Here is a 17,340-nt window from a genome sequence, read left to right on the forward strand (position 1 = left end):
TGACCAAATGAAACAAAAAGAAATGGCATATCTTATTAGCAATATTTGATCATCATACTCACAAATCTTTTCTGTAACATTCAGTACATGTATCAAGTTATAAAATCTGGTATGACTAAATCTAATTCAGAAGGTCTATTTTTTCTTTTAACATGTCCAAACAAAGCATTATTCTTAAGAAATGGAGAAGAGACTTACCAGTCTTCTCCTTTCTTCTTCTACTGCGATGAGTAGTCTTGCAAATTCTTTTAGCGACTGAGCTATTTAGAAGATAAGTTAAAAAAAAAAAAAAGCATTAACCTCTTTACATTGCTGATATCCAATTGCACAAGAATAAACATTACAATAAAGATACTTATGAATTTGTATATATTCTGTGGTGTTATGTTTTTATAAGCAGGAAACAGTATATACAATAGGATTTCAATGACTAACAGTTATATATAAGAGATGTTTGTGTGCTACAAATTGAAGTTTAGCACATATCAAGTATAATATTTTTTCTTCAAAGGCACTAAGGGAATATAGTTTATATATTTAATAAATAAAATTTACACAGTAATAAACAAAAGTATAGTACTGGAATCACTTCTAAACAGAATCATACAAATAATAAATTCATTAAATCTATAAGGAGCAATAAATCCAGTACTAAGATGTACTCAGTAGCAGCCAGTAATGCAAAGTCTCCCACTGACTTCTTTCTTGACGCTCAACACATATATACTTAAAAACAGATTCTGTATTCTGTATTACTGTATCACTCTCATATCCAAGGTACTTTAGACCTTTGCTAGTCAGAATGGTCAGAGGACCACCAGCATCAGCATTTTGGGAGCTTGTTAGAAATACAGATGCTCAGGCCCTGGCCCAGAATCTGCATTTTAACAGGATCCCCAGTTGATCCCTTTGCACATTAAAGTTGAGACGCACTGCCTTAGAAAACTATCTGAAGCTATATTGTTGAGGTTTGGGAAGTGTTCAGGAACTCTGGGAGGACAAACGAAAAAAATAAGTAAATGGAGTTACAATAGCATATTCTTCAAAAATGCACAGTGCCACACAGTAAACTGTGAAAGATTAATTTGTCGACATCAATTTCTGTAACTTATACTTAACGTGAATTATTAACTAAAGTTGGAATGTTTAGATTACAAAACTAACAAAAGAAATAAGGTAAATGCAAATTTTATTTTGATTTAAGCCTTGAACCTTCCCTTCTATGTCCTTATTTTTTAGGCTCCCACCTCTTCCTTCATCCACACTAATATTGAAAACATCCTGTGAGACCAGAAGTCTAGTAAGTCTGGCATAAAGTCTACAATAAAGGGAGGTGAGTGAGAACAACACATCAAGAGTCTTACCAACAAAACTCATTAAGAAAGAGAAAGAATATTTTCCATTTAAGAATTTTAAATTACAATCTTGGATTTTTCTTCTCTCTTTTCAAAACCACTAGGCTTACACTAACTAAGCCGGTTTGAAATTCTATTCCTATGATTACTTCACACTGTATTTTATTCAGTTACCAAAACAGAAATCAAAGGATTACCTGGGAGACTCACATTAATCTCATAAACACAGTAATAGACTTAAAGTAAGTGGAACTTTTCTAAAGTGTTTAAAATGTGATTTTAATTTCTGCAGAAATAACTGTCATTGCTACATTACAACCCAGTTTTGACAACAATAAGTTGAAGAGAAAAGCATTTTACAAATAGATACAAGATTTTAACTGGAGTGTGCAATAGCATATTATATGTTTGTACTTTCGGTAAAGAAATATCCAGTCATCATTCTGGCAGCTATCTACTGCCATTGAAGATCTGTTGATGAGACTGGAAAAAGTCAACAAAACTTTGAATGATGGAAGGTAATGTTAACATGCCTGCAGAGAAAGAAGACAAAAAGTATGTCATTCTGGGCTACAGAAGGAGAGGCAACAGGTACTCCTGAGGTGAGAAAATAAGAGGAGATGTAAATAGAAAGAGTACACTAGTTGAAAGTCTGTATAAGAAGCACTTTAACCCCAGATTTTTAACTTAACACCGCCTAACCTTTTTAATAAATATCAAAACAAAAATAAAAAACCTTACTCTCATATGCTTCCTTTTATCAGAAGCTATTGGTTAACACACTCTCACAAAACTTGGGAACAAAACATGAAAACATGAATTCTAGCAAAGCAAAGAAGCAAATGGAATTCTCAGGACAACACAGAGCTGTTCTAGGACAACAGTTGTGCCAAAGGTCCAGAGAGGCTCTTGTCTACACTGGAGCAATAGGTTAGAAGCTCCAGGAAATGTCTACAGAAAAAGAAAAATAGAACTGATCAATATCCCGATGTGTCTAAATGTAATGAGAGGAAATTTACACTCCTTTTTTTTTTTTTTTTTTTTTTTTTTTAAAGAAAACTCAAAGGCAATTATAGCTAGTGAGCAAAAATATTCAGGGGGAAAAAAATTCCAGAAGTTCCAAAAAGCAAAACTTGAATTTGCTGCGTGCCACAAATATTTACATGGTATTTACATTGTATTAGGTATTGTAAGTAATCTAGAGATGACTGAAAGTAATATGGGAGGATATGCATAAGTTATATAGGTTATATGCAAATACTACAGGATTTTATATTAAGGACTTGAGCATTTGTGGATTCTGAAAGCTGCAAATACCAAGGGACAAGTGAATTAACTCCTGGGAAAACAAAGTTATACAAATAACACAATCAAAATAATTGAAATAACTGAGTTGTGAGTAATATGTACAAAATCACTGATATAAACATTAAAAATTAAATTCATTTTGCCAAAATGAAGTTTTAACTCTATTGAGAGAAAGGGAAAGGAGCATGTTAGATAGTATGAACTCAAGACATAGTGTGACAACACTATGAAGTGAAAGGATGGTACATAAAACTAAAAAACCAAAAAAAACAAAACAACAACAACAAGAAAAACACAAGAAGTAGCAAGGTAATCATGGTCTTGAAAGAAACTGAGGAATGGCTAAAAGTTCAAAGTGGTCTTGAGACAGGAAAGAAGGGAGCAGGGCACAACCTTTAAAAGGATGACACAGCCATTAGGAAGAACAGGATAGGACAAAAACTGGTTAGAACCCATTAGGCCCAAGATGGCAGAAGACTGGACTTCCAGTAGACCTTGAGCCTCATTATACACTCACTGTAATACTTAGCATATGCTAAATGACACACCCACAGGTGCCATAACCGTAAAAGACCAAAAAATGGGCGGTGGCACAATTCCTGGAAATCTCCGCCCCCTCCCCAAAATAGTTAGAATAATCCTCCCCCTCCTTAGCCTATGAAATTACCCAGCCCATAAAAACTAGCCACCCCGTATTTCGGGGCTGCTCTCGCTTTCTTAGACAGACCACATTCTGTCTATGGAATGTCTATCTCTCTAAATAAACTTGCTTTCACTTTACTATGGCTCACTCTTGAATGCTTTCCTGCGCAAAGCCAAGGACCCTCACTTGGCAGTGCATCCCAGGGACTCGCCCAAGACCTGGGACATGACCATCCTCTGATACCCCATTCTCCTGTAACAGTCTTTCTGAGGAATTAAGTGGCAGGGACTGGTAGAAAAGGAGATTGCTAGTTTTTGTAAAGCCTAAAAAATAATCTATAACTTTTTAAACAAATAATGAAAAACACTTTATTTTCCTATTAGCCTACACCCTAGGAGGGCACAGACCACATATTATTAATTTTCTCAAAGGGTAAATAAATATCTAGCACAGAGAAGCCTGTCAGCAGGTATTTTTGAAATAAATGAGATTATAACTTGATTTTAGACTGACATGGGTATACTAGAACCTTCCAGTTGATCAACTCAGAAAATGTTCACTGGCCTACGTAGCAGCACTCTAGTGGTCCCAGGGAGTATTTTACGATGATGACTTCAGAAGTCCAAAGGTTTCCCCAAGGTAACTACTACTCCAATATTGTGGTGTTGCCTTAAATCAGATTTTGGTTACAAGGAAGGAAACTCAAAGTTCTCATTTTGCTGCTGTACCTCTTTGTCCAAAACTTAATGGCCATTTTCTGCTTTACTTGAATTCTGGTCTCTTTCCCTTATAAATACTATTTATAGACTCAGTATGACAATAGTAGATTATAATGAGGAAGTCTGGGGAGAAATTTTAACATTTGCAAAATCAACTGCTTGTCTGGTTCCTCACAACGAAAACGACTCTCCTTCCAGCAGTTTTCTGGGTCTGCCCCAATTTGACAGTAACTTTTGTTCCCTGTTTTTCTTTGGTTGATTTTTCAGGGAAATGACTTCAAAAAAACTAAGACTGTTCTCTCTAAATATTATAGTCCTAGTTCTATAAAAGCATACTATGTTTCTTGGTCCAAATGAAGCTTTCAGATTCATCATTTGTTCTATAAGAAACAGTCAGGAACACTAAATAATTTATTTCATGAATCAGGGACAGTGGCCTACTAACTTTTTAAACCCATATCTAATGTTTTTCCCTAAATATTTTTCTTTATAATGATGTCAAAGTATCACATTAATAGTTTACTAAGCACAACATAACAAGGAAAGAAAACAGAAATTAACAATCCTATAACGTAAGTATAAAATAATTCAAGGTATTATCACATAAATTGGGTTTTAGGAGAAAGGGCAGATGGATAGCCAGTCACTTCCCTGCCTGCCCCACCCTCAAAGTCTAACAGGTACCTCCAACACAAATCAGGCAGGTCCAAGCTGCCTAGTTAGTGTTCTCCAGCAGTACTCTAGAGATTAGAAGCCAGTATTGGAATCTCTGGTGCATGAGACCCACAAATGCCTAAAGAGGCCATGAAAACTAGAGGGAGTCTATTCTCCACCAGACCTTGGGCACAAAACATATACAAAATGACTCTCTCAGCACCCATCACAGGGCCTTATACAAAATGGCTAAGGATTTTGTGACTGCTTGAGCCACTTTTTCTAAGACTTTGCTTAAGCAAAATCTGAAAACATTTTTTATTACATGCAAATTTCTGATACCCGAATATTTTCTCTTATAATCAATTATTTGTGATGCTCCATATTTTATTTATTAATTTTCACATAAATAAAAACCACTGCATTATCTGATTTGGGGGGTCCAGGCTAACACTAAATATAACAGCTGGTCCTGCAATGATAGATCTTGACGATACCTAGGTGGTATGACAGGAGTTTGATTTAGTGAGAGTAATATTCCAAAAACAATACTTAATACACAGTGGGCTTTCAGTAGATGAATATAACAATACATTCCCACCATCTATTTGCTCTATAAGGAGAAACATACCAACTCTTATTCTAGACTTCATAAAATATTATGAAAAGGATAGGCCAGATACTCTGGAAAATTATGTTAGCTATCCACATTCTTGCCACCTGCATGAAACTTTCCTGGCTGTATTTGCCAGTAATAATCTTTCCCCTTCCTGACCATCTGGACCATGAGATTACTGGAGAGCAATCAAAATGTAGCTTTATATATAAATTTTAACTTTCCAAAAAAATTATTGAGGTCAAGAACACTGCTATAGGTTTCCTTTTTACCTCCACAATGTGATATTGGAAAAATACTTTTGGAACAAAAGAAATCTATTATTCAGATGCATTTATGACGGGTCCCAAGAGCATAAACATTCACAAAGACAACAGTTGAATTATTTACCCATAATTCAACTGTTTTTACCAATATCGTAAATTCTGAAACATTCCTGAACTGTATAAAATATCTATTTCCTAACAATTTTTTTCAGCAGGCTTAAATTCATCCTACTATTTCTAACTGTGGAAAATCTGTTTAGTGTCTGGAAGTAAGAATGAGCGAGAATAGAGAAAATTATTCCCTGTTCATTGTTGATATAATTCCACAACCTTAAGTACTAAGCATTATATACTATTAAATGTTTCAGCAATTGAACAGTTTGGGTTTACAGATTTCACAACTATAAGAACTGAAAAAGCATGTCTCTCTCGCATCTAACCAACATTTATATCATAGTCAGACAATGATGTGCTACATATTTCTCCTAGGAGTCTTTCCTCAAACCTAAACAGCATAAACACATACTCAAAAAAAACCAAAAAGTACAGATCACAAATCAGTGACATATACAATTATGTCCACAACACATTTTTTTCACTTTATTAGAGAGAGCAAATCACTTACGAAGTTCAGATAATGCTGATGAATAGAGGGGAACTGGGTTAGCAGTAGGATTTAGACTTGATTAAATCTCAAGGAAAACATGAAAACCTGTAAAAGTCTATAAAAGCCAGATTGCACCAATGCAATCATATTTTATAAGTCCAGATGTTGCCCCAACAGTTGCTTGACTTTTCTATTTGGGTGTGAGTAGGCTCTGGCAAGCTTTTTCTCTGGCACTGACTTTTCATGAAGAATAGGAGCAAGGCTGTAAAACATCAGTACTGAACTGAGGATCTGAGCCAGAGCAGGTGAATCCATCATATCCTTCTAGGCCACATGGAGAATTATTAGAATAGAATCAACCTACATAGCCAAGGGACACCCAGCATTACACTACAAAAGCACGCAGTGACCTAACAGGGTATCACATCAGCAGTTCAGGCCTGGAACTTCCACTGAGGGAGTTTTAATTCTCTGAACGCTAAAAAGATCAAAGGTAGCATACTGGCTGAAGTATCCAGTGGAAAGTTTTGGTTCAGGAACAATTTAACCCATAAACAAAGCAGGCAGCAAGGTCAGCTTGTGGCATGCCTGAATAATAAATACTATGTCTACAAAACAGAGTGATATAAAAATTGACACCAACTCTCCCACCAGATATTGCAAGTCTTTGGTAACAATTAATATCCCTGCTGACGGGCTGTCCACTCTGTCTGCAATATTGGCATTATTTGCAACCACAAACTCTAGTTATTAGTTTCCAAAAGCCACAACATCAGATAAGATTTTTCCACTCTATTTGTGGCTTCAAGCTCCATGGATGCCTAGTTGCAAAGCCAATAAATTGTTTCCTAAACCAACAGAAAAAAAAAAAAAGTCACAGGCCCACTGTGGAATGCCGACAGGTCACTGTAATACACCCTAGTACTCAGAGGAACTGATCTTTCTTCCAGAGCTTCACAGCCCAGCCTGGTGGAATCCAAGGTCTCACGAAAACACAGGCAAATTTAGTTCTCTTTGAGGTAACTAAACTGGGTTCTCCACAATGTCCTCCAGGTGGTCAGTCTTTTTTTTTTTTTCATTGCCAAACAAATCAAAAAGCAAGATTAATCTTGAAAACAAGCCCCTGAAAACTGGCATTTAATTTTTTTTATATCCTACCAATGCATCATTGTGCAGCATTGTATTCAGGTGAATTGGGTTTCAGTAAATATGAGATGTATCAAGTTGGAAGAGCATATTAGATATTATTTTGGTAATCAAAGGTTAATATTATAGCATAGTTTTCTAATTAAGCATTAAAGAACAATAAGAAATGCACAACCTGCAAATGAAAACAGTCGTAAAATTAAACTTTTATCCAGTTGACCAGGTACTCTGCAGACTTAGGAACTACCTTGTTTCTGCTTCGTCACTTGTTCCATACTGCCATTAGCTATGCTATAATCTGTCTGTCCAGTACTTGGATGCCAGTGTAGACTCTGAACAGGACACAGGAACAGAATCCTCACTTTGGAATCCACTGGCTTAATATCAAGTGATCTCTTTCTGCTTTCTCTTGTTCCTGTTCATCCTCTAACCATATTAGCCAGATTCTTTGCAGGGGTTCTAACCAGTAATATGTCTCCTTTTAAATTCCCAACTCCTATTCCTAGTGCCTCCCTCCATACCTGGGTTCTGACATTCCATGGGTCCCTAAGCACTAACCTGTGCTAGACTTTAATCTGATCTATCAACGTGAGTCCCAACATTGACTGCCACTGTACATTTGGGCTGAGATTCAGAACTTGTGGCCAAAATGTCAATCTTTCATTCTTTTGGTCTAACTAGATACTCAGTCTGGTTTATCTTATCCTCACTGGCGTAATAACTGGACTCAAAAGAAGAAAGATACCATCTGTAAGCCAGAGGCTTCACCTATAAAAGAAAACTACCACTACTACTACTGTTACAGATTGATAACTACTAAAAGTGAGGAGAATTATGATTCCAAGACAAAAGTCACAGTGGATGCACAGAAATAATACTAGACTATATGTCTGATGATTTTCCTTCATATACTCTCTCTGAACAGGGATAGGACCTTTCAGTAATATCTGCTTTGAAAATGCCAAACTACCAGGTAGTTTGAGAATTCTAGTATTATCTCTATATATAGACAGATAAGTAGATATAGATATAGATGTATAGACTGGGCTTGTTATTTTATATAGATATAGATATAAAGCATATAACAATTCACATAAGGCCAAGTTTTGACAAATGAATACATGCAAATACAGAAAGGTGGCCTTTCAATTTTACACAATTCCAAAATTTGATTCCAGCTGGTTTCTCCCAAAACTTCATCCCACTACTCATTACTTCAAATGAATTTCATCTGAATTCTAGTTAAAATTTTTTTTTTGTTTTTTACTATGAAATTTTATGTTGATGCAATAAGTACTGTTGTGCATAACACTGTCTACAAGCCACATATATTTAATTTTTTTCGCAAGCACACATATTAATTAGAAAATGAAGAACTGTGCTTTTCTGATGTTGCCTTTTTTTAGTTTTTGTTTTGTTTTGTGGTGTTTGACCTGTTTCCCAAAGCCAAAACAACTCCCAATTCAGAAAACATTTTCCCAAGATGTAAACCACTCCCACTTCAGAGCACCTCTGCCAAGAGGTAGAGATGTTACATAAACTGTTTCATTTAATGCCCACCCAATGATATGAGGTACTGAAGTTAAGTGTTACCTTCATTCTTCAGATGAGAAAAAGGTCAATCAGCTGGGGTAGCTTGCCCCATGATCTCACAGCTAGTAAGTGGAGAAGCAGGTATTCAGTTTTGAATGTTTGATTCCAAAGTCTATTCTCTCCCAGCAAACCATTATTGTGAAAGGAGTGGGGTGGATAAAAGGTAGTGCCAGCCTACTACCCAGCTCCATTACAGAAAAGAAGAGGCTTATCATCTTTAAAGGCAAACAGAGCCAGAACTATCTGTGCTCAGAGGATAATCAGGCGCCAAGTATCCTGCTTTAAAGGGAACAATCAGTAATTTGCTGCTAACAAACAAGCATTTACACCAAATACACCCCCACCCCCATCCTTACTGCCATTAGGAACTGACCTCCTAACACTTCTTCACATTCCACAAAGGCTGAAGCACCCCATTCATACTCCTCCTCTGCACCCAATGCTCCTGCCACCACCCTACTGAAGCTTCAACATCCGCTTCCTTGTCCAATATGCAGCCTCTCTCTTCCACAACCTCTTAACTTCTAATGACCTTCCCTCTTCTGTAATTCACACACCCACAAGGACACGAAGAGTTCGAGCGATCTAACCCCTCTGCTTCTGCTTCTTGGCAATGCTTTTATTCAACTCTAGTTTACTCCTAATCTTATTTCCCACAGTGGCCATCTAAAAAGAATTTTCTCCTTTCTCAAGAACCCAGCCCCAAACTTCCCTCACTCACACCAGATGGCCTGGCCTCCTGCTTTTCTGATCAACATGGTCTCCATTCTTTTCAACTTGCCTGCCTCAGAGGAGGGGCCCTCTTCCTCTCAAAAGCTAACAACTCCCCGAGAAGCTTCTAATCTCACCCTTTTCCATATCCATCTCCATTTTTTCTCCCCCGCTCTTATTTCCACCAGCACTCTTCTCTCCTCACAAGCCATTTCTCCTCCTCATCTACAAACTTACACCAGTGGACTCCCATCCTCATGAAGGAGGAAGACAAGAAGACCTGGGAGTGGGGAAGGAGGAGCTTTGGTACCCGCACCAGCATGGTGCACAGCTCTTTAATCCTCACAACACCCTACGAGGCACTCACAAGTAAAACACCCAAATCTTCTATCACCATTCTCCTACTTTTCAAATAATGAAACTGACATGTAGAGGTTAAATAATATGCAAGGCCATAGAGCTAATGACTGGCAGAGCTAACCTCTGAACTCAAATTAGCTCACCTGAAATTTATATACACTTTCCCTCTATTCTAGGCACAGTTCCACAACCCCACCTCACTATTCTAAATTTAACAAATCTGATTATCCCGGGAATTTCTACTAGGAATTTTGTCTGAATCTCAAAACTTAACATGTACCAAAACTTAACTCATAATTCTGCTCCACCCCCAGGTACCCTGGCCACATATAAACATATAAATGGGCCCCTAACACCATTCTCCTAGTAACTCGAGTGATGGATTATCCTCAGTCCTTCCTTCCACAGATTCAATTGCCAAATGCTGTTGATCTCTCTCCTCTACCCTTCTTCCATACCCATGTAAGGGTATCACTTCATCTTTGCTGTACTATTACAACAGCCTAGTTATTGGTTTCCCAGTTCCTATGGCTCCAGCTCACCCTATGTAGTAATGGTCAGAATAAAATTCCTAAAGGGCACCTTTGATTGTGTCATTATCCAACTCAAAAACTGAATGAGTAAATAAAGTCAGAAATCCATATTGCAAATGATTTGGGGCCTCCATGATGTGGCTCCAAAGTACCTTTCCAACTGTGTTAGCTTGAGATGCTACTACTTCTGATCTCTTAGTACTTTGAAACTACTAACATTCCTATAGTATCCCTTTTCCACGTCTTTCCTTTAACTACTGGGTTGGCCAAAAGATTCTTTCATTTGGTTTTCCGTAAGATGGCTCTAGTAGCACTTAGTTGTCTTTAACTTCATTTGAAACAATTTTGTTAGATTGTATGTGACAGCTGTCATATCAGAGTGCATTCTAAAAAAGACTTACCAAAACTGGTGAATTTTTGTGTAGCCATTTTAATACTGAAGATGGAAGAAAAAGAGCAACATTTTCGGCATACTATGCTTTATTATTTAAAGAAAGGTGAAAACACAACTGAAATGCAGAAAAGATTTGTGCAGTGTATGGAGAAGGTGCTGTGACTGATCGAACGTGTCAAAAGTGGTTTGCGAAGTTTCATGCTGGAGATTTCTCACTGGATGATGCTCCATGGTCAGGTAGACCAGTTGAAGTTGATAGCAATCAAATCAAGACATTGATTGAGAACAACCAACGGTATACCACGCAGGAGATAGCCAACATATTCAAAATACCCAAATCAAGCACTGAAAATCATTTGCACCAGCTTGGTTATGTTCATCGCTTTGATGTTTGGGTTGCACATAAATTAAGTGAGAAAAACCTTCTTAACTGTATTTCCGCATGTGATTCTCTACTGAAACATAATGAAAACGTTCCATTTTTAAAACAAATTGCGATGGGCGATGAAAAGTGGATACTGTACAATAATGTGGAACAGAAGAGATTGCGGGGCAAGCAAAATGAACCACCACAAACCACGCCAAAGGCCAGTATTCATCGAAAGAAGGTGATGTTGTGTATATGGTCGGGTTGGAAGGGAGTCCTCTATTATGAGCTTCTTCCGGAAAACCAAACGATTAATTCCAACAAGTACTGCTCCCAGTTAGACCAACTGAAAGCAGCACTCGACGAAAAGCATCCAGAATTAGTCAACAGAAAATACATAATCTTCCATCAGGATAACACAAAACTGTATGTTTCTTTGATGACCAGGCAAAAACTATTACAGCTTGGCTGGGAAGTTCTGATTCATCCGCTGTATTCACCAGACATTGAACCTTTGGATTTCCATTTATTTAGGTCTTTACAAAATTCTCTTAGTGGAAAAAATTTCAACCCCCTGGAAGACTGTAAAAGGCACCTGGAACAGTTCTTTGCTCAAAAAAGATAAAAAGTTTTGGGAAGATGGAATTATGAAGTTGCCTGAAAAATGGCAGAAGGTAGTGGAACAAAAGTGTGAATACATTGTTCAATAAAGTTCTTGGTGAAAATGAAAAATGTGTCTTTTATTTTTACTTAAAAACCAAAACATTTTTTGGCCAACCCAATACATTTCCTAAGCTGTATCTTACCTAGACATTGGGACTCAGCTCAAATAGCATCCTCTTTTTAAGCATCTTCTGATGTCCCTTCTCCAGCTTTTGTGCTCTCACAGCATTTCTGTTCTTACTACTCTACCTAAAGCACTCAGCACATTCTCCTGAGTAATATAGTGATGATATCATAAAGCTATTTTTGGACCCCCTTCTATTAATAAGGGTACAAGAAGATCTTATTCATGTTGCATGTACCAAATTACCCATAAGGTTCTTTGCACTCAGAAGATATTATCAGTAGAGAATTCCAGAGAATCCAAAGTCAACATGAACTAAATGACATCTTATATGGGATTTTAATTTGAAAAGTTGATTTTTTCCTTCATCCCTGAGTAATCTGCATAGCATCTACACTGGTCCATAAACACTATCTCTCATTCTAAGATAGAGAGATAGATAGATAGATAGATAGATAGATAGATAGACAGACCAATTTGTTCTGCATAAACCAAAACCTTTTTTCAGGCTGTCAAGGAAAAATGGTACAACAAATGACCAGGTTTCCCCACAAACACATGGCCTCTATAGCCTCAGTGGCTCCAAAATGCTAGGCAAAATGCTAGGCATCAGGGATCTGGTGACCCACAAAGCACTCCTCTGGAACAGACCTTTTCCCAGTTTTAGTACCTTCCCCCAGTTATGCCTCCCTCCCTCGGTATAAAGCACAAGTATATTGTTTAGAGTAACAATTTTTCCCAGGCTGCATCAGACAACACGAATCTCCATAAAATGAAAGGCTCCTAATGTCTCAACGCAGAGGATTGTACCTTAGTTCAGGTCTGGGGGTGAAGCCCAAGAATCAAAATTTTAAGGTTCCCCATACTTGATTCTGATGCTAGGCAGCTTGGCAACTGCTGACTTTGTGGCGGGGGTGGGGGGGAGGAATGCACGCTCTTTGTGTAAGGAGTTAAGAGTTAAAAATATATTTAAATAGAAAACAGTAGATACGCGTGACTGTGTGTGTGTGTGTAATTGTTTAAAATAAGATTTGTAAGAATGCTCCTTGCCTGAAGCACATCTGTACTTTCAATGGCAGAAGTAGTTACTCGTGGCCCTCTTGGTAATGGAAGAAACAGAACACTATGTCTGAGTCCTAAGAATCAAGCAGGACCTGAAAGCTCTTCTCTACAGCCCTCCGAATCATGACTCAGCAACTATCCTGAATTCTCTCAATGACCGAGAAATTACTCTGAATTAAGCTGTTTTTTCCCAGCCACATATTCCTTGATAACTATCCAAGGCAAGCTTTTCTTTCTTTTGTAGGCCTGTTATTCAACTATTTTCTTGCTTTCCTCCTCCCCCACCCCAAGGCTGTCTCCATTGCTCATATGCTGTCCTTGCCTTTTGCCAGTGAGTTTTCATTAGTCTCTGGGTGCCCACGTCCTGCCTCTTAACTCACTTATTTCAGATACAGTCTCCAGGACTATTGCCTTTATGGTCCAAACCTTTTAATGTCAAAATTGAAACTGTACTTTTATTATTTCATTCATATTTAGAAATGTTCTCTCTAGGTCCATTAAAAAAAATGCTGATGGACCTAGAGTCTGTCATACAGAGTGAAGTAAGTCAGAAAGAGAAAGACAAATACCGTATGCTAACACATATGCCAACATTTCTGTCAGAAGTAGCTCTTTCTGATAATTCAAAAAAAAAAAAAAAAAAAAAAAACAGACAAAAAGAACAACAGCTTGTGCAACTTCCCATCTTCCCACCCCCATATGTACATAAAGGAGGTACATGAATTATCCTAGAACTAAAGAAATGCAGCTCCCCAATAGAAAGATAGAAACTACTCCACACCAAGAAGACAACTGTGACACAATACTATCTTCAAAAGCTGTTTTCAAAGTGGATGCAGAATTTACATGATATTCAGCATGGGTGGATCAACTCTATTAAGCAAAGCAGGAAATTAACCAACAAAGGTAGAAACTATGCACCTACCACACACATGGGCCATGGTTTACCTTTCTGATACCTAATATTTACCAATATGCAATAAAACATGTTTCTGTTCCTGAAGTCATCCCTTCACCCCCACTTGCAGCTCGAGGCAGCCTGGGCTCTGACCAACATTACCTCGGGGACTTCAGAGGTGACTCGCGCCGTTGTGGATGGAGGGGCCATCCAGCCCTTGGCTGAGCTCCTGTCTTCCACTCATATGACTGTGTGTGAACAAGCAGTGTGGGTCCTTGGTAATATAGCAGATGATGGACCAGAATTCAGAGACAACGTTATCTAGAGTGATGCCATTCCACATCTGCTGACCCTGGTTTCATCAAGTATACCAGTCACATTCCTGTACAACATCACGTGGACCTTGTCCAACCTGTGCCGGAACAAGAACCTGTACCCTTCTGATCACACAGTGAAGCAGATGTTGCCCGCCCTCTTCCACCCGTTATGGCACCCAGAGGTTCTCTCGGACAGCTGCTGGGCCCTGTCCTACCTCACCGATGGCTGCGATGCATACATCAGCCAAGTGGTGGACACAGGGGTCCTGCCCAGGCTGGTCGACTCATGAGCAGCTCAGAACTCAATGTCTTGACCCTCTCTCTGCATACTGTGGGGAACACTGTGTCACGGGGACGGACCACCAGACCCAGCTGGCCTTGGACACGGCCATCCTGGCTGTGTGGCTCCAGCTCCTCACACACCCCCACTCCTCCATCCAGAAGGAGACAGCCTGGGCCCTAAGTGATGTGGCCGCGGGACCCCGCCAGCACATCTAGCAGCTGATCGCTTGCAGTGCTCTGCCTCCCTTGGTGGCTGTTCCAGAAAACGGAGAATTTAAAGCCCAGTGAGAGGTTGTCTGGACAGTGGCTAACTTCACAACTGGGGGCACCGTGGACCAGTTGATCCAGCTTGTCCAGGCTGGAGTCTTGGAGCCTCTAATAAATTTTCTCCTCATCCCAGACACCAAAATTGTTATCATCCTCAACGTCCTCTTTTTATCCTCCAGGAAGAAGAAACTGGCACAACCTTACCAGCCCGGGACCAAGATGGTGAATTCTTAAAGCACTTAACAAACACATACCAAAGCTCCACAACTCCTAAACCAGGGACCAGACCCAAAGAGTCACTTCTTTAAGAACCCCTTCCCCTTGGTGTACCACAGGTATAAAGCTTTTAAAACTGAATGATAATAAAATTTTCCACACTTTCACCTCCATCTAACAACAACAACAAAAAATGCCATGTGTAAAGGTTATGGGCAGGTAGACAAGACCTAATAGGCCATGTTAGGGATGTGGAATTTCAACCTGAAGACAATGAGAAGCCATTTCAGGGCATTAATCAGAGAAATGACATCATCTTTGCATTTTAAAAAGATTACTCTGACTGCCTTTGGAAGAAGGCTGCCCCAGATGAGATTTTCTTACAAGATGGAACTTGGCCATTTCTCTGGGTTTGTGCCCAGGAGAAAACGGGGCATGGGTAGCTTGACTTTATAATGTAACCTATGGATACCTGGTTTGTTTATTTGTTTGTTTTAATGCACTTGCATTGACCCACAGAACCACAGTTGGAGTACATCTCTTTTATTTTAGGTATGAATAGAATGGTGTTGGTAAAATTGGAATCATATGGTTAGTTTATAATTTTAAGCCTGAAGCATGGCATATGCTTGATGACATTTTTGTCATAATTTTTTGCATAATAACAAAAAGCCCCAACTGAATTTTCTTCTTTAATACACTTTAGCTTATTGCTCTTATAGAAGAGAAAAATCTATCCTATTCGTCTTCAATGAGTCAAGGCTGCCTCATGCACCTATGAAATGCACCATATTTTATACAGTAGATTCTCCATGAGTCAGGCGGCTCAACTTTTTCACCTCTCTACAGATGACCACGAATGACCACAAAAGTGCTAGGAGTATTGATTTGGGGGATACCAATAAATTGTAGAGGAAGCAAATTTGCAAATACAGAATTTGTGGATAATGAGAATCAACTGTATATTCCTGCATCCCAAGTTATATTGGGTCAGAGCATTTATTTCATTGTCTAATCATTTTTTTTTTTTTTTTTTTTTTTTTGCGGTACGCGAGCCTCTCACTGTTGTGGCCTCTCCCGCTGTAGAGCACAGGCTCCGGACGCGCAGGCTCAGCGGCCATGGCTCACGGGCCCAGCCGCTCCGCGGCATGTGGGATCCTCCCGGACCGGGGCACGAACCCCTGTCCCCTGCATCGGCAGGCGGACTCCCAACCACTGCGCCACCAGGGAAGCCCTGTCTAATCATTTTGTTGAATTTTTTTTGAGCTCTTATAAGTCACTAACCATATATAAAAGTTCTCTTTTCACTCTCTATCCACTCACCCTGAAATAAGCCTTTTTTATCTCTAAAGGAAGGATATTGCTACCATTTTATTCTTTAGTCTGTACACTCCATGAGGGCAAAAGCTTTGACTACTCTTTTCACCACCAGGTCCCTGGGGACTGGCACAGAGCTTGTCACCTAACAGTAGTCAATAAACATTGAATAATAAACTAAAGAATATTACAATATTTAGCTCTGGTTTGAAACATTTACAAATATTAAGATATTTGTTCTAAATCATTCTCAATTATATGCAAAAGTTACATATATGTGTGTGTCTGTGTTTGTGTATTTATATGTAAATACAGTTGGCTCTCTATATCCAGTTCTGCATCCTCAGATTCAACCAACTGTGAATTAAAAATACTTGGGAAAAAAAATTCCAGAAAGTTTCAAAAAGCAAAACTTGAATTTTCCACATGCTGGCAGCTATTTACATAGCATTTGTATTGTATTAGGTATTATAAGTAAGCTAGAGATGAGTTAAAGTATATACAAGAGGATTGTGTAGGCTATATGCAAATACCACACCACTTTACATAAGGGACTTGAGCATCTAAGGATTTCGGTATCCATGAAAGCTCCTGAAACCAACCTGCTGTGGATATCGAGAGATGACTATATATGAACTATTTTCCCTCTCAAAATTTAGTTTATTACCATACTGAAAAGAATCATTCTAGATATACCCAAATATGTACATTTTATTTTTTAATATATGACTCTAAAATTTTATTTATGCACCTTAAAGTGATTTGTTTCTAGAAACTAAAGTTCACTAGGTTTTCCAGGGGGACTATTTATGCAACAAATATTTACTAAGCTTCTGCTACAAATAAGGTGCTAAAGAATTTTGCAGGAATACAATGTGCGAAAACTTTCTGACCTCAGACAGCATATAATTTACTGGAGGAG

The 17,340-nt window shown here is 38.5% G+C and overlaps 1 protein-coding gene and 1 pseudogene across 2 annotated transcripts in view; one reads left to right on the plus strand and one right to left on the minus strand.

Moving 5' to 3' along the window:
• ARHGAP42 (Rho GTPase activating protein 42) overlaps positions 1-17,340 on the minus strand; it is a 284,736-nt gene that overhangs the window by 189,380 nt on the left and 78,016 nt on the right. For both annotated transcript variants that reach the window (XM_032641263.1, XM_032641264.1), the window contains one exon: positions 199-260. In XM_032641263.1, the coding sequence (XP_032497154.1) occupies positions 199-260 (62 nt within the window). The remainder of the gene's footprint in view (positions 1-198; positions 261-17,340) is intronic.
• On the plus strand, positions 14,108-15,193 carry LOC116757640 (annotated as a pseudogene).

Source organism: Phocoena sinus, chromosome 8, assembly GCF_008692025.1.
Source record: "Phocoena sinus isolate mPhoSin1 chromosome 8, mPhoSin1.pri, whole genome shotgun sequence".
In the NCBI taxonomy this organism is placed as follows: domain Eukaryota; kingdom Metazoa; phylum Chordata; class Mammalia; order Artiodactyla; family Phocoenidae; genus Phocoena; species Phocoena sinus.